Source organism: Tachypleus tridentatus, chromosome 9 (assembly GCF_004210375.1).
Source record: "Tachypleus tridentatus isolate NWPU-2018 chromosome 9, ASM421037v1, whole genome shotgun sequence".
Classification (NCBI taxonomy): domain Eukaryota; kingdom Metazoa; phylum Arthropoda; class Merostomata; order Xiphosura; family Limulidae; genus Tachypleus; species Tachypleus tridentatus.
In genome coordinates this window covers 146,216,930-146,244,528 of record NC_134833.1, presented here as the reverse complement: position 1 = coordinate 146,244,528, position 27,599 = coordinate 146,216,930, and the positions used below count along the sequence as shown (strand labels likewise).

The 27,599-nt window shown below is 35.3% G+C and overlaps 1 protein-coding gene across 4 annotated transcripts in view; it reads right to left on the bottom strand.

Moving 5' to 3' along the window:
- Nucleotides 1-27,599, bottom strand: part of LOC143226611 (homeobox protein prospero-like) — a 67,969-nt gene that overhangs the window by 22,664 nt on the left and 17,706 nt on the right. For 2 of the 4 annotated variants that reach the window (XM_076457809.1, XM_076457808.1), the window contains 3 exons: nt 23,134-23,320; nt 9,381-11,479; nt 806-960 (listed from right to left, as the gene is read on the bottom strand). In XM_076457809.1, the coding sequence (XP_076313924.1) occupies nt 806-960; nt 9,381-11,360 (2,135 nt within the window). In that variant the 5' untranslated portion in view covers nt 11,361-11,479; nt 23,134-23,320. Of the gene's footprint in view, nt 1-805; nt 961-9,380; nt 11,480-23,133; nt 23,321-23,502; nt 23,638-27,599 lie in introns of those variants that run through there. The other 2 variants (XM_076457810.1, XM_076457811.1) reach the window with 2 other exon arrangements.

Sequence of the window (27,599 nt, the reverse complement as noted above, 5' to 3'; positions counted from 1 at the left end):
AGGTTTAAATAGGGCAAGCCTCATTCACAATGCTGAGTAACGATCTTCTAATCATATGCACCTGGTGTGATACACCTGTGTGTGAGTTGAGCCATTTTAAGTGAGAATAAATGTGGGGAGTGTTCTTACTTTTCCTCAGTTAGAATATGCATTTTTGTAGAATTACATTTACAGAAGATCTTGAAAAGTCTTTTCTTCAGTTTCAATTGTTTAGTTATATTTCTATAAACTCTCAGTATTGTTAAAATTGAGATTAAATATCTATATATCCAAAAATGTTACAAAAATACACAGGCTTTCATAGTGTGTCCTAACTTTTTCACATGACTGTATATTACTATATTGTTGTATTAAATATGGTTGAGTAGATACATCTTAACTAGGATATTAAATAAGTGTTACTAGATGCATCACTACACTGTGGTATTAAATATGGATGGTTAGATATATATCTACTCTCTGGTATTAAATATGGGTGGGTAGATACATCACTACACTGTGGTATTAAATATGGGTAAATATATATATCACTACACTGTTTTATTAAATATCAGTAAGTAGATACATCTTAACATTGTGGTAATAAATACGGATGAGTAGATACATCACTACACTGTGGTATTAAACATGAGTGGGTAGATATATAACTATACTCTGGCATCATATATGGGTGGTGAGACACAATAAGGTAGGTTTTAATGAGTGTGATTAGTTACATCTCTTTGCTGTAGTAGTTAATATTTCAGATTTCGTTAAAGGACTGTTTACAATTTGCAGTATAAAAGTAAGTTGACACTGAACGTACCTGAAGTTGGAGAACCATTTGGTTAGCTGCGCTGTGTTGTTCTTATTGAACTTGATGTCTTGAAAGTAAAGCTTGAGAACCGTAGAGCTTGGATACCTTACGTAGAAGAACATGAGCTTCGCTTTTCTCAGATGCATTGGAGTTAGTGTACTAGTGTAAAACTGGTTAAGGAAGTTAGAGTACTAGTGCAAACCTGGTTAAGGAAGTTAAAGTTCTAGTATAAAACAAGTTAAAGAAGGCAGAGTACTAATGTAAATCTTACACTCGTATTTCTTGATTAACTATAGTATACAAACACACAATACACTTATTCTAGTATCTCGTATTATCTTATTAAGTATAGTATACAAACACACAATACACTTATTCTAGTATCTCGTATTATCTTATTAAGTATAGTATATAAACACACAGTACACTTATTCTAGTATTTAGTATTTACTGATTAATTGTAATATACAAGTACACAATACACTTACCCAATAATCTAGTATTTTCTGATTAATTATGGTATACAAAACAGAGAGTAAACTTATTCTGATGTCTCGTATTTCCTGATTAACTATTGTATACAAAAACAGAATACACTTACTTTAGTATGTCGTATTTTCTGATGAAGTATAGCATACACATATACAGTACACTTATTCAAGTGTTTTGTATTTCCTTATTAAACGTATTTTTTATTACATGGAGTATACAAAAACACAGTACACGTATTCTAATATGCCGTATTTTTTGTTTAAGTGTAGCATACAAACACACGGTACACTTATTCGGTGTCTCGTATTTCTTTATTAACTATATTATACAAACACACAGTCCACTTCTGGTGTTTCCAATTTCCTGCTTAACTATGGTATACAAAAACACAATACACCTAGTTTAGTACGTAGTATTTTTTTTATTAAGAATGATGTACACATAGATAGTACAGTTATTCTAGAATCTCGTATTTCCTTGAAAATTTTAGTATGCAAACACACAATACACTTAATCTTTGATCTTGTATTTACTGATTAAGTGTCGTATACAAACACATAGTATCTTCTTCTTGTATATGGCACTTTTTGATTACGGATAGTGTACAAACACACAGTACATTTATTCTAAGTTTTGGTATTTTATGATTAAATATAGTATACAAAAACACAGTACACTTATTCTGGTGTCTATTATCTGGTTAAGTATAGTATACAAACACACAGTACACTTATTCTGGTGTCTATTATCTGGATAAGTATAGTATTCAAACACACAGTACACTTTTATTCTAGTATCTCGAATTTCCTGATTAAATGCAATATTCATACACACAGTACACTTGTTCCGGTATCTTGTATTTCCTGATTAAGTGTTGCTACAAACACAATGTACAGCTATTCTAGTATCTCGTATTTCCTGATAAAGTGCCGTATACAAACAAACAATACACTTATTCTAACATATCGTATTTCCTCATTAAATTCTGTATACATACACACAGTAACCTTATTCTACTGTCTCGTATTTAGTGATTAAGCAGAGTATACAAACACACTGTAAACTTAAATCTAGTATCTCGAATTCCCTTATTACTTACAGAATACAAACACACAGTACAGTTATTGTGGTGTCTCTTATTTCCTGATTAAGTATAGTAATCGAAAACACAATACACTTAATTTAGTATGTCGTATTTTTTATGAAGTATAGTATATACATACACAGTACACTTCTTCTAGTATCTAGTATTAGCTAGATTAAGTATAATATACAAACACACACAACACTTATTCTAGTATCTTACACACAGCACACATTTTCCAGTATCTAGTATTTACTGATTAAGCATAGTATACAAACACATAATACACTTATTCAAGTAACTGGTATTTCTTTGTTATGTATAGTATACAAAAACAAATTATACTTATTTTAATAGTTCGTATTATCTAATTAAGAACAGAATACAAACAAACAGTACACTTATTCTAGTATCTCGTATTTCCTGATAAGGTGCAGTATAGAAACACACAATACACTTTTTCTTCTATCTTGTATTTACTGATTAAGTGTAGTTTACAAACACGCAACACACTTATTCTGGTATCTCGTATTTCGTGATTAAATATATTACACAACACACAGTACACTTATTCTAGTATGTTGTATTTACTCATTACATGTAATAAGCACACAGTACACTTATTCTTTTATTTCGTATTTTCTGATTAATTGCAATCTACAAAAATACAGCGCATTTATTTTAGTGTCCCGTATTTCCTGGTTAAGTGTAGTATACAAAGGCACAGTAAACTTGATCTAGTCTCTCGTATTTCTTCATTAAAAATAGTATTCAAAGACACAATACACTTATTTAGTATGTCGTATTTCCTAATTAAGTGCATAATACAAACACATAGTCCACTTATTCTGGTGTCTTGTATTTCTTGATTAATTATAGTATACAAAAACACAATACACTTGATTTAGTATGTCGTATTTTCGGAACAAGTATAACATACACATACATAGTACACTCATTCTAAAATCTCGTATTTCTTGATAACGTTAATTATACAAACATACAGTACACTTATTTTTATATCTCGAACTTCATGATTAAGTGCAGTACACAAATATAGAGTAAACTTATTCTAGTATCTCGTATTTATAGAATAAGTATAGTATACAAACAAATAGTACACTTACTCTGGTGTCTCTTATTTTCTGATTAAGTATGGTATACAAACACTTTAAACTAATTCTGCTGTTTCGTATTTCGTGATTAACTGTATTATACAAACACACAGTATATTTAATCTGGTGTCTCGTATTTCCTGATTAACTATAGTACAGAAACACAGAGTACACTTCTTCTGGTATCTCGTATTTACTGAAGAAATGCTGTATACAAACATAAAGTACAGTTATTCTAGTATGTCGTATTTCTTGATTAAGTATAGTACACAAATACACATTACACTTATTCTAGTATATCGTATTTTTTGATTAAGTATAATACACAAATACACATTACACTTATTCTAGTATATCGTATTTCTTGATTAAGTATAGTACACAAATACACATTACACTTATTCTAGTATATCGTATTTCTTGATTAAGTATAGTACACAAATACACATTACACTTATTCTAGTATATCGTATTTCTTGATTAAGTATAGTACACAAATACACATTACACTTATTCTAGTATATCGTATTTCTTAATTAAGTATAGTACACAAATACACATTACACTTATTCTAGTATCTCGTATTTCTTGATTACACGCGGTATTCATACACACAGTTCGCTTATTCTAATAAAATTTCGTGATTAAATATATTATACTAACATACAATACAGTTATTCTGGTGTCTCATATTTCCAGATTAAGCATAGCATACAGAAACATAGTACACTTATTCTGGTGTCTCGTATTTCCTGATAAAGTATAGTATACAAACATCCAGTACGGTTATTCTGGTGTTTCCTATTTCCTAATTAAGTATAGCATATAAACAGACAGTACACTTATTCTGGTGTCTCGTATATCTTGATTAAGTATAGTATATAAACACAAAGTTCACTTCTTCCGGTGTCTCGTATTTCGTAATTAAGAGTACAGTTATTCTTGTGCCTCATATTTCCTGATTAACTGTTATATATAAACACACAGTACACTTATTCTGGTGTCTCGTATTTCCTGATTAAGTATAGTATACAAACACAAAGTACATTATTGATAAGTAGCAGTATTGAATTTGTTTATATCTATACTTTGAATGTTAGAGGTAATGAAGTTTGAAGGAAGAAAATCTGGTTTGATAATGTTGAAGCTCAGCTGTTTCGAAACGCCCTGAGCCATTCTATGTTGGTGTGAAATCGGGATCTGTGTAATTATATGTACACACACACACATGTAATTATGAAAGTTATATATACATATTATGAGGCACTGACGTAACTGCGTGTCCATATATATAAAATATTATATAATTATGGTCTATTTTTCATAAATATTTAAACCCGAAATCAAGGTGTTCCGTATTATTTCCTTTAAAAATTTGCAACTTTCGCCAATAACGTTCGAATCCCTGTTAACAAACGTACTTGTCCTTTTAGTCGAAGGAGCGTTATAAAGTAAGGATCTATCTCACTATTCGATTCGATAACTACCAAGTGGTGGTAGTTGGTGTTGCTGACTAGATGTCTATCCTCAAATCTAAAAAAAAAACTAAATTAGAGACGCCTGACACAGATAGCCTACGAGTAGATTTGCGTGAAATTAAATACAAACAAAGCGTAAATAGTTCAGAACGTTTCTATACGATGATAGATTTGAAACATATCTGATAATTTATATATACCTCCTGTAGTTCATAAAGTCGAAAGTCATAAAGTTCATAAAGTCCAAAGCGCAATATTTCATATTAAAACATTACAATAATACAGTTAGTTTTAATTTTAATTAATGAAATTAATATAACTAAAATATTTACAAAAAAAACATTAAATAAAACTACTGTTATCGCTGTTTTAATATCTGACAAATTGAGTAAAACCGTTTCCTACCAGTCTGGAAAACCAAAAATCAATTATGGAGTTCGATTGTAGAAATGTTGCAAAAATTTTTTTTTTTTTTGTTGTTTTACAAAATTGTTAATTATCGATGAATCCATGGCCAGGCAGAGATCTATGTATCAACAACAATGTTGAAAAACTCGCATTGCAACTGTAAACAGCCTTACTTGAAATGAGTTTAGAAAACACTACACCAAGCCTAAATATCAGGTAGGTCTAGTGAGTCTTATATCGATTTTATCCAAAAGAAAAACTTTCCAGCGAAACACAAAACGGAGTCAGTGACACCTTTCACTGGACAGAATTCAGTGAAGGTTTTGATTTTACTTTAATTGCGTTTTTCTTTAACTTGTTACCAGATATAATTTCTTGGGTTTTGTGCTATATTGTTCAATTTGTTTTCTTGTATTAAACAATAATTGATCTGCTTCGCAAGGTACAAAACAGTATGTTTTATTTAGTATTGAAACGTTGAAGGAAGCAATACGACTCGTTTTTGTCCCCCGCTAGCAGAGCGGTAAGTCTCCGGATGTACAATGCTAAAACTCAGGGGTTCGATTTCCCTCAGTGGGGCCCCGCATGGCCAGGTGGTTAGAGCACTCGACTCGCAACCTGAGAGTCGCGTGTTTGAATCCCCTTTCCACCAAACATGCTTGGCCTTTTAGCCGCGGGGGCGTTATTATGACGCGGTCAATCCCACCATTAGTGGGTAAAATAGTAGCTCAAGAGTTGGCGGTGGGTGATGATGATCAGCTGCCTTTGCTCTAGTGTTACACTGCTGAATTAGGGACGGCTAGCGCAGCTAGCCCTTGTGTAGCCTTGGACGGAATTAAAAAAACAAACGTCTACGGAAATTGTTTTCAAACAAATAACTGCATTTATTCAGCTTTACTTCAAACAACTAACCGCGTTTAAACAGCTTTACTTCAAACAACTAACCGCGTTTAAACAGCTTTACTTCAAACAACTAATCGCGTTTATTCAGCTTTACTTCACACAACTAACCGCGTTTATACAGCTTTACCTGTGTTAATAATTTAAATTTTTATTATGCTCAAATTCATCCTAAAGAACTCATAACAGAATGATATAACCATGGTAATCGTATTATTTAGATTTAGACAATATGTTCAAAGAATGTGCAAGCAGTTAGTCTCTACTTTTTATTACTTACGTCCCATAGGGGGCGCTCCTCACAATTTGGGTTTGTTTGTTTGTTTTTTGAATTTCGCGCAAAGCTATACCAGGGTTATCTGTGCTAGCCGTCCCTAATTTAGCAGTGTAAGACTAGAGGGAAGGCAGCTAGTCATCACCACCCACCGCCAACTCTTGGGCTACTCTTTTACCAACGAATAGTGGGATTGACTATAACATTATAACACCCCCACGGCTGAAAGGACGATCATGTTTGGTGCGACAAGGATTCGAACCCGCGACTCTCAGATTACGAGTCGAGTGCCTTACCCACGTGGCCATGCCGGGCCCAACCTAAAGGACATTAAACTGTCTGCAACAATGTAGAATAATTAACAATCAAATGAACATAAAAACTGGGAAACTATTAAAGCTATAACATATTTTTGTAACTTATAAATTATTAAATGAAATGTTTTAAAAATGAAATAGCTCCCTTTATTTTTACTTCACGATTCCTAGACGTTCCTGATACTCCAATGACACACATATGCTAGCTTTGTATTTCATTTAGCTATTTTAAAGATGGGCTAACTGCCGGAAGGACTATCTTCGGGCAGCTGGGCTTGTATCAGTTCGCCTGAACTCTGCATGAATTTGATTGATAACAGAAAGGACGAGTGTGAAATTATTATTTAATTATTGAAATTCGCAAGGGTGGAGGATGGACGTCGAACAAGAATAGAAACTATGGGCGGTTCTTTACAAAACAAAGATGTTAGTTTCAGACGATAAATGGTTGTAAGTGTTAGGGTAGTATAGGTTACTTGGTGGTCATCACGTTATTCGTATGACTTATTTTTAATGTTTCAGATATAAGAGCAAATCCTAAATGCTCAAGCATTCGCTGTTCCCTTCTTGATATGTAGATCAAAACAATCTATTGAGGTGTTGGTTAGTCTAATTGTAGAGCTCCGTATTTCGGAGTTGGGAAGTCAGGTTCAAATGTAGGCCATACTAAAAACTTTTCCAGATTGATACTGGTCATGACTTATCATTACCTGTATAGTTCTATATGTTGTACTGTAGACATGCTGTTAACCCTGGTAACGACCTATCACTCTCAGTATAGTTATAAATGTGCTACTGTAGACATACTGGTAACAAGTTATCACTACCTGAACAGTTCTATATGTTGTACTGCATACATACTGGTAATCCTGGTCACGACTTAACGCCATCTGAATAGTTCCGGATGTTGTACTGTAGGTAGGTTCGGCATGGCCAAGCGTGTTAAGGCGTTCGACTCGTAATCCGAGGGTCGCACCAGACATGCTCGCCCTTTCAGCCGTAGGGGAGTTATAATGTGACGATCAATCCCACTATTCGTTGGTAAAAGAGTAATCCAAGACTTGGCGGTGGGTGGTGATGACTAGCTGCCTTCCCTCTAATTTTACACTGCTAAATTAGGGACGGCTAGCGAAGATAGCCCTCGAGTAGCTTTGCGCGAAATTCAAAACAAACAATCTACTGTAGACATAGTGGTAACCTTGGTAACGAGTTAGTACTATCTGTATAGTTCTAAATAATGTATTGTAGACGTACAGGACTTTATTATGAGACATATATGTATTAACGTGAATAAAATTACGACTTTTATATAGATTAGTGAAGCTGTAGAGTATCAATCGCTCCTGACGAAACTGTAGTAACGAAACACTGATCTAATAAAGTTACATTCTGCAAAATATAGGTCGTGGTTTTAGTTACGTTCATAGAAATCCTATTATATTTACGTAGTAGTGTTGTTCTGTAGTGTGGATGAACATCTTTCTGTAAACTAAGTAAACCGTTGACCTGCACTCTGTCAGACACTAACCTGAAGTTCTATGGAGAACTGTCAAGTAAAATCATGTTAAAATCCCAACAAAAGCGTTAAAACTTTATCGACAGTAAACCCAATATAGCAATAAACAGCATATTGTGATCTATCACGTGGAGGATGCTAAGATAGAGCTTAAATGGATTAATAATACATGAGATAGATGCATGTAAGAGATATGGTACAATAATACCATAATCATGATATAACACGCTAACATATAACATGCTATAAACTGATATCATAACATTAGTTCAATACAAATAGCTTCCCAACCATTATTTTGTTATGATACCCCAGCCAACCCGAGTTCTGGTATTGATAGGAAAGGCCTCTTCGGTACTGATTATAGTAGATAGTGTCTTAGATAAACTGCATTCTTCTCTACTTTCTCTCAGAAGGTTGTAGAATGCTTTACTAGATGACACTGAGGTTGACACTTTCTGTACAAAATCAGTACCCTGAATCTTTAGGGTTGTTAGTTTCTGAAGATGAGCTAGAACAGTCCCTCGTTTAGTTTGTTTATATACGTTATACAAGGACGAAGTTCATACAACTGCTTCGAACAAACATAAAACATTACAAAAAGTATGTGTCTGTCATGTTTGATGGACCTGAATTTAAACTATTTGTTCACTTATATTGTTTTACTACAAAACTGGCTCGGCATGGCCAGGTGGTTAAGGCATTCAACTCGCAGTCAGAGGGTCGCGTGTTTGAATTCCCGTCACACCAAACATGCTCGCTCTTATCCGTGGGGGCGTTATAACATGACGGTCAATTCCACTATTCGTTGGTAAAAGAGTAACCCTAGAGTTGGCGGTGGGCGGTGATGACTAGCTGCCTTTCCTCTAGTCTTACACCACTAAATTAGGGACGGATAGCGCAGATAACCCTCGAGTAGCTTCGCGCGAAATTCAATACAAACCAAACTACAAAACTAAACGTTTAGGCTTAAGCGTCTAAAACTATGTAAAAAGGATATAACTGCCAGACCTGACTCGCAACCCTGGCTTTCACCACCGTCTGATCCCTCTCCTACATCCTGTTTCAGGTAAGAGAAGGCTGTGGACTCAACTGGAGAATCGGGATACTGGGAAGGGGTACGTCCAGCAAGGGCTGACTTAAAGGATCTCTCCGCTTGGTCGAAGTAGGCTAGCCTGGTGGTCTCGTAGCAATAGGGAAACAATTCATGATGATGGAGACTGGGGTTAGGAATAGCCACAGACGTGGGTAAGCTTACAGGGACCAGAGGAGGTGGCTGGTGAGGGTACACCGGGAGACAAATGAAGGGTTGTGTCGTGTCATTAATGGCAGGACACTTAGGGCTAGAATCTTCTTGACTCATGCAGCAATTCACAAGGCTAGAGGTTACACGTGCATCAGTCACCTTGTGGCGTCTCTTTTTAGGCGTTACTACAAGAGATATAGCTTCAGTTTGTTCCGTAACACTACTGCTTGTAGTCACTCCCGTACCTGCCGGTAGGGGTGGATGGTGGGCGATATTACTCGATGGAGCAAATTGTATTGCTTGTGATAAGGGGGTTGGATAGAATAATGATGCGGGGTGTCTAGTCCCCTGTGAATAGAAACCCTGAGTTCTGGAATTTGGATCACGAGGAAAGGGGTTAACTTTCTGACCAGTTAGCATCTGATTAGTGACCCTGTTGCTACGGTCAACCACTTTTGTACGAGGAGATTTTCGATCAAGGATTTGAGATAGCAGCGTCAGATCCTTTGGTGTTTCCGTCTCCAGCGACTTAGAACACACTCTGGTTTGTTTATATTTCGTCACAACAGAGTCGATAACATTTGCCAGTGACCTGGAGATTTCAGACTTTAGAGCATCAACCAGACTGTCCAGGTCAGTGGTCATTGAAGGTTGGCTAGACTGACCATTTGGTTTAACAATACAGGACTGACGGATTTCTGGATCCTTATAGTAGGCAAGTTGTCCGGTTTCACCTGTAGTGTTTTTCACTCTACTTGACTGAATGTTGTCTGTGTCTTTGGAAGTTACGCCGGAAAATACCGCCAGAGGGTTGTCTCGTTCTCCAAACTGGAGAGGTTTCTTGTGGGTTTTCGGAACCCTTGATGAGACATGTTCTTGAAAGAGTTCCGTGTACTGCTGCTCAATTAAAACAAGTTGTTCCTGCATCTTCCTCAGGTCTGATTTAAGATCTTCTTGAAACACACGACGTTCTTTTATTGGTGGTTCTGTGAGCTGTTTACTGTCGTCATCGTTATCGCCTTCGCGCTTTTGGTCTTCGTTCACGGCTTCGTGCTGTTGAGGCTGGTAGAACTTTCTCTTCTTACACCCGTTCACGGGACCGTTTGGACACTGCATCATGGTGGACACAATTGTTTCTACACGAGCACGCTTCACTTCCAGAGAGCTGCTACCAGATGCGGGTGAGTTAGCAGGACCGACTGGACTTCTACTGCAATCAGGGCTCGGCGAAATCGCGGGACTGTGAGTAGGTGACTGCTCGGACGTCCTGTCGCAGCTTACAGGCCGGTTTCCTATCCGCTCCCCGCCGGAAACTGGAAGGGCGACGCTAGACATTTCGACGGACATCCGGCTCCGCTGCGTGTCCCGAAGATGACTGGTGTTCGACAATTGTGACGTACCCTCGACACTAGGAAGACGTAAAGATGTGCCTGTATCGGAGGAAACGTTGTCGCTTAGATACGTTTTACTCTCCCCCGTGACTGGTAGATTATCAGTCACCGCGTATTTATTACAATTGTCTTCCACATCCGGGTTTACCACTTTATCGGAGCAGTCAATACTTTGGCAGGCCGCTAAACTGGCTAGAGACATGCTGAACCGTTTCTGATTAGATTGAATAGGTGGACTCGATAGCATACTCAAGTCGGCAATACTAGAATAGTCATTTCTTGGTTCTACTGTCTGGTTGGTCTTTACAGTATTCTCATGCATGGCTTCCTCTAACGACGTCATAAGAAGGAACAAGGCTGATTGGACGGTTCAGACCGAGTTTTAAATGAAGTGGAGTAGAACAAACATACGCAGCTATTAGGCCTGACTCAGGCTCCACTGCTTAGTCATTTGGTTGAAACCTGAAAGACAAAAAAGTGGAGAACAGATGTTATATATGTGACAAAAGAAGATAAACACTCGTTATATTATACCTTTCACCGTGAGAGCACGAGGAACAACGTTCACAAATGTTATCAACAACAGAAGATAACAACACATTATATTAATATTACCTGGGTGTCTCCAGGGTGTGTCTGTACGGACATCTGACCGTGTGTAAAGTTTTACTGCCTCAACGTATATAGGATTTAACCAAATCCAAACATTTTTGACTGTGGATCTTAATAAAATTTCAAGAAAAAAAACAACAAAACGAAACAGCATAAAGCAGAGAACAACGTTTCGACTTTCTCAGGTACTCTCTCTTTATAAACCTGAAGATGACCTAAGAAGGTCGAAACGTCGTTCTCTGCTTTATTTTGGTAAATGTTTTAATAACCGTACCAGTCGTTCTGAGATACATCTTTACTTCAAGTGAGTTTATCGTCACCACGAAACAGCATAAGAAACTTAGACGATCACTTCTCAACTAATTGAGAAAGTTTGAAACAGAAAAGTGGCGTTAAAGAACATCGTTGACCACGAAAGCTCTAACTGACATATTTCAGTCTAATTATCTAAATCTCTCTTGTTTTACTACGAATTTAATTGTCCAACTAACGAATCCATCAATGTATAGTTGTATTATATCCAATATGTCAGCCGGGTCAACAACTTCTACACACTATAAGAGCTGCCCCCCGCTAGTACAGCAGTATGTCTCCAGATTTACAACGCTAAAATCAGGGGTTCGATTCCCCTCGGTGGGCTCAGCAGATAGCCCTTTGTGGCTTTGCTATACGAAAAAAAACACACACACTATAAGAGCTAACAACAAAATTTTGTATGTAATTGCGTTTCTGTATCAGTTGCAATATCAAGACTCAAAACACTACTACTATTCATTTCTATAGTTAAGAAAAATCTAATTACATACATAGTCAGACAATACCAGTGATAACATTGTCCCTCTTAAACGTACCTTTGTCATGTTCTGGGAGACACTGATACTTCTCTTGTACGTAAAACCAGCATTTCGCAGCTACGTGAGTGACATTGTAGACAGGTTTTTGTTTTGCTTTCACTATAACTTTAAATGTGCTCTAAAGTTGATAATTTTCATATATTAGTATTTTGAATGCGGCCCTGCGGTGTGGGACTGTGGTTCAAAAACAACAACAAAAGGTTTAATCTACGCTAGGAGGGATAGGGGAGTTGAAGCCTTATAAAAGAGTTGACAGTGGGTTAAGTTAAGTTAACTAATAACCTTCCACCTACTCCATCAGTTTACAAGTAAGGGCAAAATCCAATCCACAAACATATACATCCTAATACACACCTGACAGTGGTTATTATTCAACAATTAACTCTTTCATTGTCACGTTTACAGATAAGTTACTCCCAAGGTCAATACTGGCAGTGGTTATCATTCAACGGTTAACTCTTTCACTGTCACGTTTACAGATAAGTCACTCCCTAGGTCAATACTGGCAGTGGTTATCATTCAACGGTTAACTCTTTCACTGTCACATTTACAGATAAGTCACTCCCTAGGTCAATACTGGCAGTGGTTATCATTCAACGGTTAACTCTTTCACTGTCACGTTTACAGATAAGTCACTCCCTAGGTCAATACTGGCAGTGGTTATCATTCAACGGTTAACTCTTTCACTGTCACATTTACCGATAAGTTACTCCCTATGTCAATACTGGCAGTGGTTATCATTCAACGGTTAACTCTTTCACTGTTACTACTTAATTGATGTCCAGATATGAGATTATTTCACTGATACACAAATGTGAGACAATTTCACTGATTTAAAAACGAGATATACAATACAGAACGTTTAATTCTACAAACAAGCAATAATAAATTACAACAAAAGTATACTGATACTTTACAACATAGATTTAGTATTAACACACAACATAAATATATTAAAAAACAACAACCGCATTTTACAAACCTCGTGTTTTAAAAAACATAAAACTTAACTGTATTTAACTTCACCGGCTAGACTGTTTCTGTACAGTTTCAATGATTTCTCTCTTGTAGTTTAATATCTTCCAACATATCACTTGTTATACGTAGTTACGTCAACACTCGTACTGTTTCTTATATGTTCATATACTAACTCAGGCCTAAAACAAACTTTAGCTGATATATAAAATGTTAAGTACAGGGCAACTCAGATGTCGTTGCTTTGTTAAAATATGAAATAAATTTTGATTGAAAGCATGTATATATGTATGTCCATCCCAGATGTTTACCACCACATAAGCAATAAATAGACTACCGGGGTAGGAAGGGGGAAGTGTGTTTTCTTGGTACCCACACAGAAAAAAGTCAGTATACTTCACAGAAGGAAAGACTCCTGACGCGGCTGTAATAGAGGTATATCACGCTACGCTTACTGGAATAGAGATAATCAATACGCACATTCATGGTCCAGCTCATTGTCCTGGACTCATGAAACTAGATTAACCGTACTTTCATTGTTTCTCTCTGTTTCAGTAACTTAAAAACTGTTTAAAATGCGAGCCCTAATCACATAAAATGGACACAAAGAAATTTAAAAACTACTATACCGAAAATAAACTTTTATACGAAAATATTTAAAATGTTGGAGTACTTGAATTAAATTGTTTTCTTGAAAGTCTGAATAAAAAGAATACTACTGAAACTCCCTCGCGATGAGGCCATTGTCCATTGAAAGAGAAATAACCTCAAACGTTACAAACCGTTGGTTAGTGCATCCTTCATTAACTATGTGTCTGATAATTGTGAGTTTACTTTGAGCAAAGTGGAATGCCATATGCTATTATCACTGAAGAGTGTGGGGAAGGGTTACTTCATCCTATTCAATAATTCCAAGCCAATGAACACGACTACAGAGTATTATCTAAAATAGCAATTTCTGTTGGTGCAAGTCTTTGGCGGAAAACAAAATATTTTCTATCATATCAACCGTTTTGGCGAGCTTCTCCGAAAAGCATGCTCTGTGCGTGGACAACGGTTTTAATTATCATATATAAAGATAGAGGAAACGCAAAATATTCAAACTGTATGAGAGGTTTGACAGGTCGAACAGAATTGTGGTTGTTTTAGTCTTAACCATTTCTCTCACGAAAACAGCCGTCGATAACAACGTATGACCAAAAGCCCGTGTGACCTCATCAACTTTAAAAGAATGCATATATCACCATAATGGCTTTCTTTCGAGTCGAAAGAATCTCTTTCGTAACTGTAGCCTTGAGTTTGTGAGTGAAGGCATTGATACAAGGTCAAAGACCATGTCGTTACACCATAAACGTGTTGCAATCTTGGTGTGTGCCGTGTAACCTGGTATTGATTAAAGATGATGTCGTTACATCATAAACTAGTTAACACCTTGGTGTGTGCCAGGTAACCTGGTATTGATTAAAGATGATGTCGTTACATCATAAACTAGTTAAAACCTTGGTGTGTGCCAGGTAACCTGGTATTGATTAAAGATGATGTCGTTACATCATAAACTAGTTAAAACCTTGGTGTGTGCCAGGTAACCTGGTGAAGATTAAAGATGATGTCGTTACATCATAAACTAGTTAAAACCTTGGTGTGTGCCAGGTAACCTGGTGTAGATTAAAGATGATGTCGTTACATCATAAACTTGTTAAAACCTTGGTGTGTGCCAGGTAACCTGGTATTGATTAAAGATGATGTCGTTACATCATAAACTAGTTAAAACCTTGGTGTGTGCCAGGTAACCTGGTATTGATTAAAGATGATGTCGTTACATCATAAACTGGTTAAAACCTTGGTGTGTGCCAGGTAACCTGGTATTGATTAAAGATGATGCTGTTACATCATAAACTAGTTAAAACCTTGGTGTGTGCCAGGTAACCTGGTATTGATTAAAGATGATGTCGTTACATCTTAAACTTTTTAAAACCTTGGTGTGTGCCAGGTTACCTGGTGTAGATTAAAATATTGGTGTGTAACATGTAACATTGTGTTGATTAACACATTTTCCATTCTTCGCACATCAACGTTCTTCCAGTAATATTTCATGATTTGATTATTAGTTGTTAATACATCACTCTTGCAGTGTTAGATAATAAAGTCCTGATATGATTTATTATTAAATGGTATTTTTCTCTCCTGGCCGGATAAACCAGACTTCTATGATAAGAACGTTAATAAGACGTAGAATATCCTTTATTAAACAACCTGAATAAAGCTTGGAATAATATTGGTTACATCAATATCTCTCTACTTGAACTTAAGTCAACTCGTTCTGTGGGTAATAAGGTTTAATATGAAACAGACTATGTAACAGACAACCAGAGATATAAAAGAGAAAGATATTGAGATACGAAGAAAATAGCCTATAAATATATTAAACACAAAGAAAGGAAAGTTTTAATCAGGCATATCCGAAAAGGTATAAATTTTAATCAGAGAGAACAATCAGATGACGACAGCCGAATAGTAGATTGTACAATATTATACGTAGAAAAGAAACAAGCTTTACATTTGGGGAGTAGACATAAACTGTAGAATCGATTTTCCTGTATGAGTATATGCTACCACTTTCTGAAATAGGCAAAACATTTACAATATTTACATTTCTATAGGGCCCGGCATGGCCAAGCGTGTTAAGGCGTGCGACTCGTAATCTGAGGGTCGCGGGTTCGCATCCCCGTCGAGCCAAACATGCTCGCCCTTTCAGCCGTGGGGGCGTTATAATATGACGGTCAATCCCACTATTCGTTGGTAAAAGAGTAGCCCAAGAGTTGGCGGTGGGTGTAGATGACTAGCTGCCTTTTCTCTATTCTTACACTGGTAAATTAAGGACGGCTAGCACAGATAGCCCTCGAGTAGCTTTGTGCGAAATTCAAAACAAACAAACAAAAACATTTCTATAGTCCATCTACTGATCCAAAAACGGTGATCTCAAGCCTAAATTTGTAAACTTTCTAAGGTCAGGAGCATGGAAAAAATATATTGTGTCATTATATTTAACCATGTTTAACAATAAAACGTTTCTTTCAAAAATAGTTTTTACGAACAAATTTAGTTTATTAATCTAATCTAATTATTTACAGGGGGTGGAAAAAATGCCCCTTTAAAAGGTATTAATTTGTTAGATATTTTATTAGATAACAGGAAAAATATATATATCTATATACAGATATATAACTATATGTTTTTAGAACGCACTCGACGAAATCTGTTCAGGTATGTACTGAAATCCTAATGTTAACATAAATACCTGAACTTTTCATTATTTTAGTTATATATTATCATAGAAACTGTTGTACAACTATTGTAGTTTCTTATATTCTCATAAAAACTGTTGTACAACCATTGTAGTTTCCTATATTCTCATATAAACTGTTGTACAACTATTATAGTTTCTTATATTCTCTTATAGACTGTTGTACAACTGTTGTAGTTTCTTATGTTCTCTTATAGACTGTAGTACAACTGTTGTAGTTTCTTATATTCTCATATAAACTGTTGTACAACTGTTGTAGTTTCTTATATTCTCATATAAACTGTTGTAGTTTATTATATTTTCACACAAACTGTTGTACAACTGTTGTAGTTTATTATATTTTTATACAAACTGCTGTACAACTGTTGTAGTTTATTATATTTTCATACAAACTGTTGTACAACTGTTATCGTTTTTAGATCTTCTTATTACAATTAGCTTACAAAAATAATCAAACAAGTTTATCTCCAATAATCGAACGTAAAAATGAAACTAAAAATAACACAAGTCAGTTTCACAAGTTAATATTTAGTCAACATTCTCTTGTATTTCACTACTACAACATCAACATGGAACCCTTTTAATAAGTTTGTACAGATGTTACTGAGTGATTGACTACCATCCTTCTTTAAGTACTTCAAAAAGTTCATCTTCCGAGTTTGGCTTGTGAGCTTTCGTTAATCTGTTTAACTCGGCCCATAAATTTTCAATCGGAATGATGTCGGATGATTGACCTGGCCTTTCCATCAGTTCTCTTATTTATAAGATTTCTTTCGACTCCACAATTTCAAGGCTCAACATGGCCAGGTGGTTAGGGTGTTCCATTCGCAAATACGGGTTTGGATCCTTTCCATTTCAGTGATGGCGTCATAATGTGACTGTCAACCCCACTATTCGTTAGTGAAAGAGTATCCCAAGAGTTGGTGGTGAGTAGTGATGACTAGCTGTCTCACTTCTAGTATTTTCCTGCTAAATTAGAGACGACTAGCGTAGATAGTTCTCGTGTAGCTTTGCACGAAATTCACAAGAAACCAAACCAAACATGTCAAAGGCAACAGTTTCCAATACAATCGTTGCATACTTGAGTCAATACTAACACACACCTGACAATCTGCCGGGGACAACTTTTATGGATTTACGTGCGATCGGACTATTAAAACGGGTCCTGAGATGACGGTCTTATAACGTGAATTTTCCAACAGAAAGTATACTTTGGACAATTTTAACAATGTACGGTCATCGTATACAGCATGAGCGGACGCGGTGACAAGAACTGTAACGACGTAGTGAGGCTGCTAAATCCTTTTAATATAATGTGCCTAACCTCTCTATTTGTAACATCCAAATTTTATTTTCGAAACATGATGTTATGTGTCAAGAGCAAGTTTTCTCAGTTGGCATTTGAAGCATAAGTTTAATTATTACAAGATTATTACGAACGTGACTATATTATCATGTAACTAAAATATACACGCCTTAGCAACTCAATAGAATTACTATTTAATAATAAATCAGCATTTTCAAATTTCATTTGTTACCCTGTTTATTTTTATTTTCTTGAAATTTTCAGTCAGTTACAATCCCATGACAGCCATCAGACCATAGAAAATAAATTTATTCGGTGGCTGAGAAGACATGTTTCTGGTTTGATGAAACTTTGTAGAATGGACGGCAGCTGCCTGTTGTGGAGACGTTTCAAAACTCTTCCGACTTTCGTCTTCATGTAATGCAATATAATACTACATATAATACATCTTTATTTACAGACTCAACTTGCTTATTTATTTGTTTCATTTCGCGCAAGGCTACACAAGGTCTATCTGCTCTACCTGTCCCTAATTTTGAAGTGAATCAAAGGCAGTTTATTAACAGCACTCACCGCCAACTCTCGGACTACTATTATTAGACTAATAAGAGGACTTTTACAGAGTGATTGTGTATATTTAGCCCTACTGGGACGTGAACCATGGACCCTTAGGTTCGCAGACGGGTACGCCAACGTGAGCCACGAAGGGTAGTATGGTATCACTTTGAAAACACAATAGAAGAATAATTAACAATTATAAAGAGATATAATTAATTCTCTGATAAGTTACAAAAAAAAACAAGAAACTTTTTTTAAAATTTAAAACAAGTCGGATAACATAAGAAACAACAGTATTGACCTTATTCTTTGAGTGGTAGGTTATAAAACCAATAAATTACTAATTTTAAATATATATTTTTTATTAACAGAATATTACCTTTTCGCAATAAATTTGCGCTTCACAGGTTTTAACCAATCAGAAACGTTTGGCACAGGGTTGTTTGTTTAAAATGTATAATATATTTGGAACATATTCGTACCCTTATTCCGTACATTAATGTTCTTTTGTAAAATTGTAATACGAAAAATTTACGAGGAAATCGTTTATAACACAACCTAAAATACACAACCCCTACTTCACTATATTGCCTGAGATGGCGTGACATTCCTGTCGAAAGGAAATCCTTGTATGTGTCGTCCCTGTGTGAGAATCTCCAAAGAAATTCTCATCTAGTCAGGTGGAACGTCTTCACAGTCTACAAGTTGTAACTATCAACCTGAAGTTACGTCAATAGGACGAAGTTGTCTACAAGATAACTAGGGGAAGAGGAGGTTAGGTGAGGATAAACGATGGTTTCCGGCCGGACAATGTAAATGTTACCTAAGTGGGCGATTTCCGGGAGGGGACACTCCCTGTTTTTTGTTTGTTTGTTTTTTCTGCTGCCTTAATTGTTTTTATCGACAGATTTCTGCCGTTTTGCTAATCACATCTTCAAAAAAACTTATAAAATCCAATATCCTCAGAAATTGACGAATATACTTTAAAATAGAAACTTTGCAAGAACTACTAGAATATTTAGTGATCTCTCGAAGCCTGTGGTTAGTCTAGTACAATAACTACCAGAACATTTAGTGATCTCTCGAAGCCTGTGGTTAGTCTAGTACAATAACTACCAGAACATTTAGTGATCTCTCGAAGCTTGTGGTTAGTGTAATACAGTAACTACCAGAATATTTAGTGATCTCTCGAAGCCTGTGGTTAGAGTAATACAGTAACTACCAGAACATTTAGTGATATCTCGAAGCCTGTGGTTAGAGTAATACAGTAACTACCAGAATATTTAGTGATCTCTCGAAGCCTGTGGTTAGAGTAATACGGTAACTATCAGAACATTTAGTGATCTCTCGAAGCCTGTGGTTAGAGTAATACAGTAACTACCAGAACATTTAGTGATCTCTCGAAGCCTGTGGTTTGTCTTGTGCAACAGCTACAGTTAAATTGTGAAACTTTACTTTAACTATATTTCTTTTCAACCAAGAAACGTTCTACCCATTCGAAACGTTTTCACTATGTGTATCATGAATAGTTGTCGATATTTATTGTGACCTTGACAGCTTATCTTAAAGGTCATCTTAGTGCAAAATCAAATCCACTAACATTCAACACAAAACTCTTAAAAAAGATGTTCGTGAACCAAGATTAAAATAGATGATTTAGCCAATGAGCTTATCCTCTGCTTAGAACGTTCAAAATATATGTTATAAATGACTTTTGTTCTTTTTCCAACAGAAAAATGACGGTTCGATTAATGTATATGAACATGCGCAATGAACAAATGCTTCTTGCTAAAATTAAATCATTCAATGCACTAAAAATAGGGTTAAAGCACGATAGATATGAACCTGTTTTAGCTGTTATCTGAGTAACACAGGAATTTTAATTGCATAGATATGAAGAAAACGAGGGGAGGACCTTACATGTAGGTACGTCACTACACTTACACAAAGAGTCATGAACGTTGGTTATCTAGAACAGGGTATAACTATGTTATCATAAGTACAGATGAACTCTGATACCTTAGTTGCCCAAGAACGAAGGGTAACTATTTTAAAATGGCAAAACATGCAATATTTGCTACGCTACAACTATGCCACTTAAATTAATAAATGAAGTGGTTTGCTTTACGGGATCGGAACTAAGAGTAGCTTTTATATTCTGTAAACAGCTACAACAAATATAAGATATCCTGTAAACAACTACAGCAAATATAAGATATACTGTAAAAAGCTACAACAAATATAAGATATCCTGTAAACAACTACAGCAAATATAAGATATACTGTAAAAAGCTACAACAAATATAAGATATCCTGTAAACAACTACAGCAAATATAAGATATACTGTAAACAGCTACAACAAATATAAGATATCCTGTAAACAACTACAGCAAATATAAGATATACTGTAAACAGCTACAACAAATATAAGATATCCTGTAAACAACTATAACAAATATATGATATCCTGGAAACAACTACAACAAATATAAGATATACTGTCATCAGCTGCAACAGATTCGAGTTATTTTTTTTAACAGCTGCAACATACAGGGATCTAATGTCAACTTCTGCAACATATAAGGAATCTAATGTCAACTCCTGCAAAGAGTACGAGATATGATGCTACAGCTACAACGAACACGAGGCCTAATGATAGCAACTACAAAAATATGAGGTATGATGCTACAGCTACAACGAACACGAGGCCTAATGATAGCAGCTACAAAAATATGAGGTATAATGTCACAGCTACAACAAATCGATATGAACCGTAAAAAGATACAACAAGTGTAAGGTCCACGGTTAACAAATGCGATAATAGCAGAATGTGCTGCTAAAAACTGTAAAAAAGACCGGATCTCCTGTTAACAACTGTAACAATGACAGGATCTACTGTTAAAAGCTGTAAAAATACAGGATCTGTTGTTAACAGCTGCTATAAAGTCAGGGTGTACTCTTAACAGCTGCTATAAAGTCAGGGTGCTCTTAACAGCTGCTACGAAGACATGTCTTACTGTTATAAGGTGCAACAGAGAAGGCTTACTGGTATGAAATATAATGAAGACAGAATGTAATTTTAACAGCTGCTATAAAGACAGGATCTACTGTTAACAGCGATAGACAAGACCTACTATTTACTTGCTGCAAGAAACACAGCTTTATTTTGTCAGCTATAGTAAATAACGTAATAATCAAAGCATATCTTTGTTTTTTCTGCCTCTTCGAGCTACCAAATGAGTGCTCTCCAAACCTCTGCCTGTAATGTGACACTCTGAAACATATAAGATATTCAAAAGTACTTTTTTTTTCCGCGGCAGGTTTTATTTGTTTGTAGAATGCATTTCAAACTAAAGGTACTAACACCTGTCATTTTATAGTGTTGAATTGAATACAGTCAGTCAGGTCAGATAAGTAAATATTCTGAGAAGCTAATCTAAACCAGGATTCAATCATTACAAAAAAAAACATTTATATGTAAAGCGTAATTATGAATCCCTTTAACACTGACAGCTCCATGGAAAAAATTGGAGTGTGATTTACATTTCTGTAGAAGACATACTGGTGTGAGGTTTCATTCACTGGTGACTCACATCTCTACAGAAGACACATTGGGGCGGGGTTGCATCCCCTGGTGATTCACATCTCTACAGAAGACACAACGGTGCGGGGTTGCATCCCCTGGTGGTTTACATATCTATGAAGACATACTGGTGTGGGGTTTCATTTACTGGTGACTCACATCTCTACAGAAGACACAACGGTGCGGGGTTGCATCCCCTGGTGGTTTACATATCTATGAAGACATACTGGTGTGGGGTTTCATTCACTGGTGATTTACGTCTCTACAGAAGACACAACGGTGCGGGGTTGCATCCCCTGGTGGTTTACATATCTATGAAGACATACTGGTGTGGGGTTTCATTCACTGGTGATTTACGTCTCTACAGAAGACACAACGGTGCGGGGTTGCATCCCCTGGTGGTTTACATATCTACGAAGACATACTGGTGTGGGGTTTCATCCCCTGCTATTCGATTACGATAAAGATGTACATTTCATCATTCGACCACGCTTGGTTATATACACTTCTGACACATATAAAGGATAAAAACGATCATCTCTGGGGGAGACAGGGGAGATTATGATAAAAATGAACGCAGCTGACTGCCTTTCAGATTAAACACAAAACGTTTAATGCACGTTCACGTACATTTTCTCGCTCAAATTAATGGTATCACACGATAAAAAGTAGGTTGCCCACTTATGTAAGCGAATAAAAATGTCTTTCCTATCGACAATGAAACTAATCAAATCTCCACTTCACCTCTACTCAAATTAAATATGTATAATTATATAACATGGAAATATCAGATACTTTTGTTCTTCTAATTGAAAAACAAACAATTGGTAAGACAAAAACAAAATCATTAGTAAGAAATACATAGTCTACATCGTGTAAGGTAACTTTCATTTTAATTCCATATATTGTTTTAATATTCTGACCTTGATATAAAAACAATCAGCTTCTGGCTTTAAAAAGGAACTTCCAGCTTTGGACTGCGGGATCAGACAAGGATGATCTGGCCATCTGAAGTAAGACCCACGTAAGTCTAAGTCCAATTCACAGTGCTGTTTGTCAGAAACAACTGACAACAAACTTACTTGATTTGGTCTCCTTCTGTTCAAAGATCTGTTCGGATAAAGTTGAGTTTTAGCTTAGTTTTAAATGTAGATAATGCAAGTATTTCCAGAATTTTATATGTCGTCTAAATAAGTTGACTTCACCTTAAACCTAACATCATAGTTCCATAACAATCTAAACAGTTTCATATGATTATGTTGCTGTCACACTTTTTTTCTGCTAGTACATACCTTTACTTGAAGACAAACATTTGACTTCACAGACAGACAGCTTTACAGTGATCCAATCAACAATACGAGTGTAGATTAGATAGCTGAAGGTAAAGCAGATACGACGAGGGCATCGTCGAGGTGAGATCTCTAAGCACGTGCAGATATATCGTGAGACAAGCGTTAATTTCGGAGTTTAACAACGAAATTGATGCCAGGAATTGAAAACTCGTGATTACACGACACGTAATGATTTAAAAAAATACAACGAACTTATTCTCATGTAAATAGGGTCTAAAATATCTCTGGCTTATCGTATTGATAATTTGTTTGTTTCAGACCAAAGCCACACAATAGGTTTGTTTGTTTGTTTTCGAATTTCGCCCAAAGCTACACGAGGACTATCTGCTCTAGCCTTCCATAACTTAGCAGTGTAAGCCTAGAGGGAAGGCAGCTAGTCATCACCACCCACCGCCAACTCTTGGGCTACTCTTTCACCAACGAATAGTGGTATTTACCGTCATATTATAACGCCCCCTACGGCTGAAAGGGCGAGCATGTTTAGTGCGACCGGGATTCGAATCTGCGACCGTCAGATTACGAATCGAACGCCTTAACCCACCTGGCCATACCGGGCCGCCAAGCAATAGGTTATCTGCGTTATGTCCATCTCGCGGAATCGAGACCCGAATTTTACCGTTGTTAGTCCGTCAATTTACCGTTCATCCAACTTACTGAGTTGAAGTAGTCAACTTTTCCAAGCAAAGAATAAAAATAATAATAAAAAAGTCCAGGGTAATTAATCAACAGTCAGCAAAAATTAAAAATATTTGTTACTTCATTTGTTTTCTAATATTCCTGAGCGAACTTTCATATAATATATTTAATGGTTTTGTTTTTGTGTCAATACAGAACAAAAAATTAGAAATCATATTTCACGGTATTCATCCGGTTTTGCACGATTTTCTCAAATAAAACGAAAAAATGAAATCCCACAAATATATAACTCTGTTTATTTCGTGTTAAATACAAAACTACATAACGGGTTATACGTGCTCTGCTCAACACGAGTACCGAAACTCGAATTTTAGCATTATCAGCCTTCAAACGTTATTTTTTTTTTTCAAATTAAGAATTGGAAATGAGCAAAAGATTCTAAGGTCATGTTTTTTTATATCCTGTTGGCCACCAAAAGGCCGTTAACTATGTGAAGCCATTAAACAAAGAATTAGTGGGTTGGACACACTACATAACAGTCTTCTGAGTATCGGGCTGGTAGGCGGCCGCGGGCTAACAGCTGGGATAATGTGGTTCAATAGAAAGTAACGGTGATAATGACTTGAGACAGCAGCCACGTGCCAGACGCCGCGGAAACCGTTGCTAGGTTACCTGCCGCTGGACAGCTTAAAATCAGACGCGCGTTAAGAGGCCAAAGCTTGTATACCCCCACGTATATACACACACGCTACAGTTCTAGTCACGTGAGATGGATGAATAGGCGGGGGGAACACTATGAAACAGTCTGATCCATGGAGTTGTCCTTAATCTATGGTCGATTATCTCCGCTTGAGATATTTAGCCTAACAAAGTAAAACACATGGGCGATAGAGTGGGCGAAACACCTGGAGACCACTGATGAAATTAATGTATTCAAAGAATGACTGGGAACATAGAAGACGATTCGAGGATTAAACAATTAAGAACAGTAAAACGCGACGTTTCTGTTGTCACAGTGAAAGGTAAAAATGTTTATTATTAAACAAAACCGACTAGTTCCAGGAACACAGTTACCGCCATCAGGGCTAGCTAGTGTCTACAGTTTTATCTTAGCCTTTATTAACGGTTGTAGTTAAACATAGGGTAAGCTAACACTGTGAACACTAGCCCTAATGATAATAACTGTGTTACAAAAACTCTTCGGCGATAATTAATAGTAAAGATTTTACCTTTCATTGTACCTAAATTATTCGTATATTATGATTAGAACTGGGTAATAATTCTAAAACCCAAATGGAGTAAACACAATCCCGGACTTGAACATTCGGCGTCACCTCGCACTGAGTTCCTACGTTAACCAACTTACAAACATCGTGTTATAAAAACTGTTATTTGTTAGGATAAATTGCTTGGGTAGTGTTTTGTATTCCTAACTCAGAAGATAACTGAAACGTTTCCACTACGTGCCTTCAGATATTAACAGTTTATTGACGGCATACAATCTACTTAAACAGTGTACGTGTTTGAAACATCAAAGGAAAACAAAAGTATCAACATGTTAACATCAACATGGTAACCACAGTTTAGATAGCAGAATATGTTACACGAGATACGTTTAAGTAAAGTTTTACAATACAGACACTCCTCTTGTGTTAGGTGATATCTTACAATAAAGACACTCTATCCGTGTTAACAAATGTTTTATAATAAAGACACTCTTTTATTATTAAATAATGTTTTACAATAAAGACATTCTTCTACTGTTAGGTAAAGTTTTACAATAAAGACACTCTTTTATGATTAAATAATGTTTTACAATAAAGGCACTATTCTAGTATTAAACAATGCTTTACAGTAAAGACAATTTGCTAGTGTTAAATGATGTTTTACAATAAAGACACTCTTCTATTGTTAAATAATGTTATACAATAAAGACAGTGTTCTAGTGTTAGGTAAAGTTATACAATAAAGACACTATTTAAGTGTTATGTAATATCTTACAATAACCACACTCTTCCACTTACCAGATTGTAGTTTAAAAATAATAACATCTACAAATCTTAAAATCGGTTCAAGGATAACAAAGTATACCAGTTTATAGTTTAAAAAGGATAATATCTTCAGATCTTAAAGTCAATTCAAAGATCACGATGTAAAGAAAATAATATCTACAGATCTTACATTGACTTCAAAAATATCAATATATATCACTTTATAATTCAAAAATATCAATATATATCACTTTATAATTCAAATATAACAATATATATCACTTTATAATTCAAAAATATCAATATATATCACTTTATAATTCAAATATAACAATATATATCACTTTATAATTCAAAAATATCAATATATATCACTTTATAATTCAAATATAACAATATATATCACTTTATAATTCAAATATATCAATATATATCACTTTATAATTCAAAAATATCAATATATATCACTTTATAATTCAAAAATATCAATATATATCACTTTATAATTCAAAAATATCAATATATATCACTTTATAATTCAAATATAACAATATCTCCCAATCTTATAGTTCAAGAATAACAACGAATTCCATTTTGTAGTTCAAACATAAAAATATCTACCAATCTGACTGTTCAATGACAACAATGTGTACCAGTTTATAGTTTAAAGGTAATAATATCTTCAGATCTGACAGTCAGTTCAAGAATAACATTGTATACCACTTTGTAGTTCAATCATAACAGTATATACCAATCTTACAGTTCAAGGATTACATTGTATTTCACTTTACAGTTTAAAGACAATAATATCTACAGATCTTACAGTGACTTCAAAAAATAACAGTGTATACCAGTTTATAGTTTAAAGATAATAATAACTTCAGACTTATAATCAGATCAAGGAAAATAATGTATACAAGTTTACAATCAAACATAGCAATATTTACATATCTTACAGTTGAAGGATAACAAAGAATTCCAATTTATATTTTAAAGATAAGAATATCATCAGGTCTAACAGTCAGTTGAAAGATAACAATGAATTCAAATTATTGTTTAAAGATAATAATATCTACAGATCTTAAATCAGTACAAAGATAACACTGCATACCAGTTTATGGTTCAAAAATAACAATATATACCATTCTTACAGTTCAAGGATAACAATGTATCCCATTTTATAGTTTAAAATAACTATATCAACACTGAATTCAAGTATAACAATGTATACTAGTTTATATTTCAACCATAAAATATCTACCAATCTCACAGTTCAATTATAAATATTTTTACCTGTTTATAGTTTAAAGATAATAATATCTACCGATCATGAAGAATAAAAATGAATTCCAATTTATAGTGTAAGAAAATAACTAAAAATCTTACAGTTAGTTCAAAAACAACAATGTA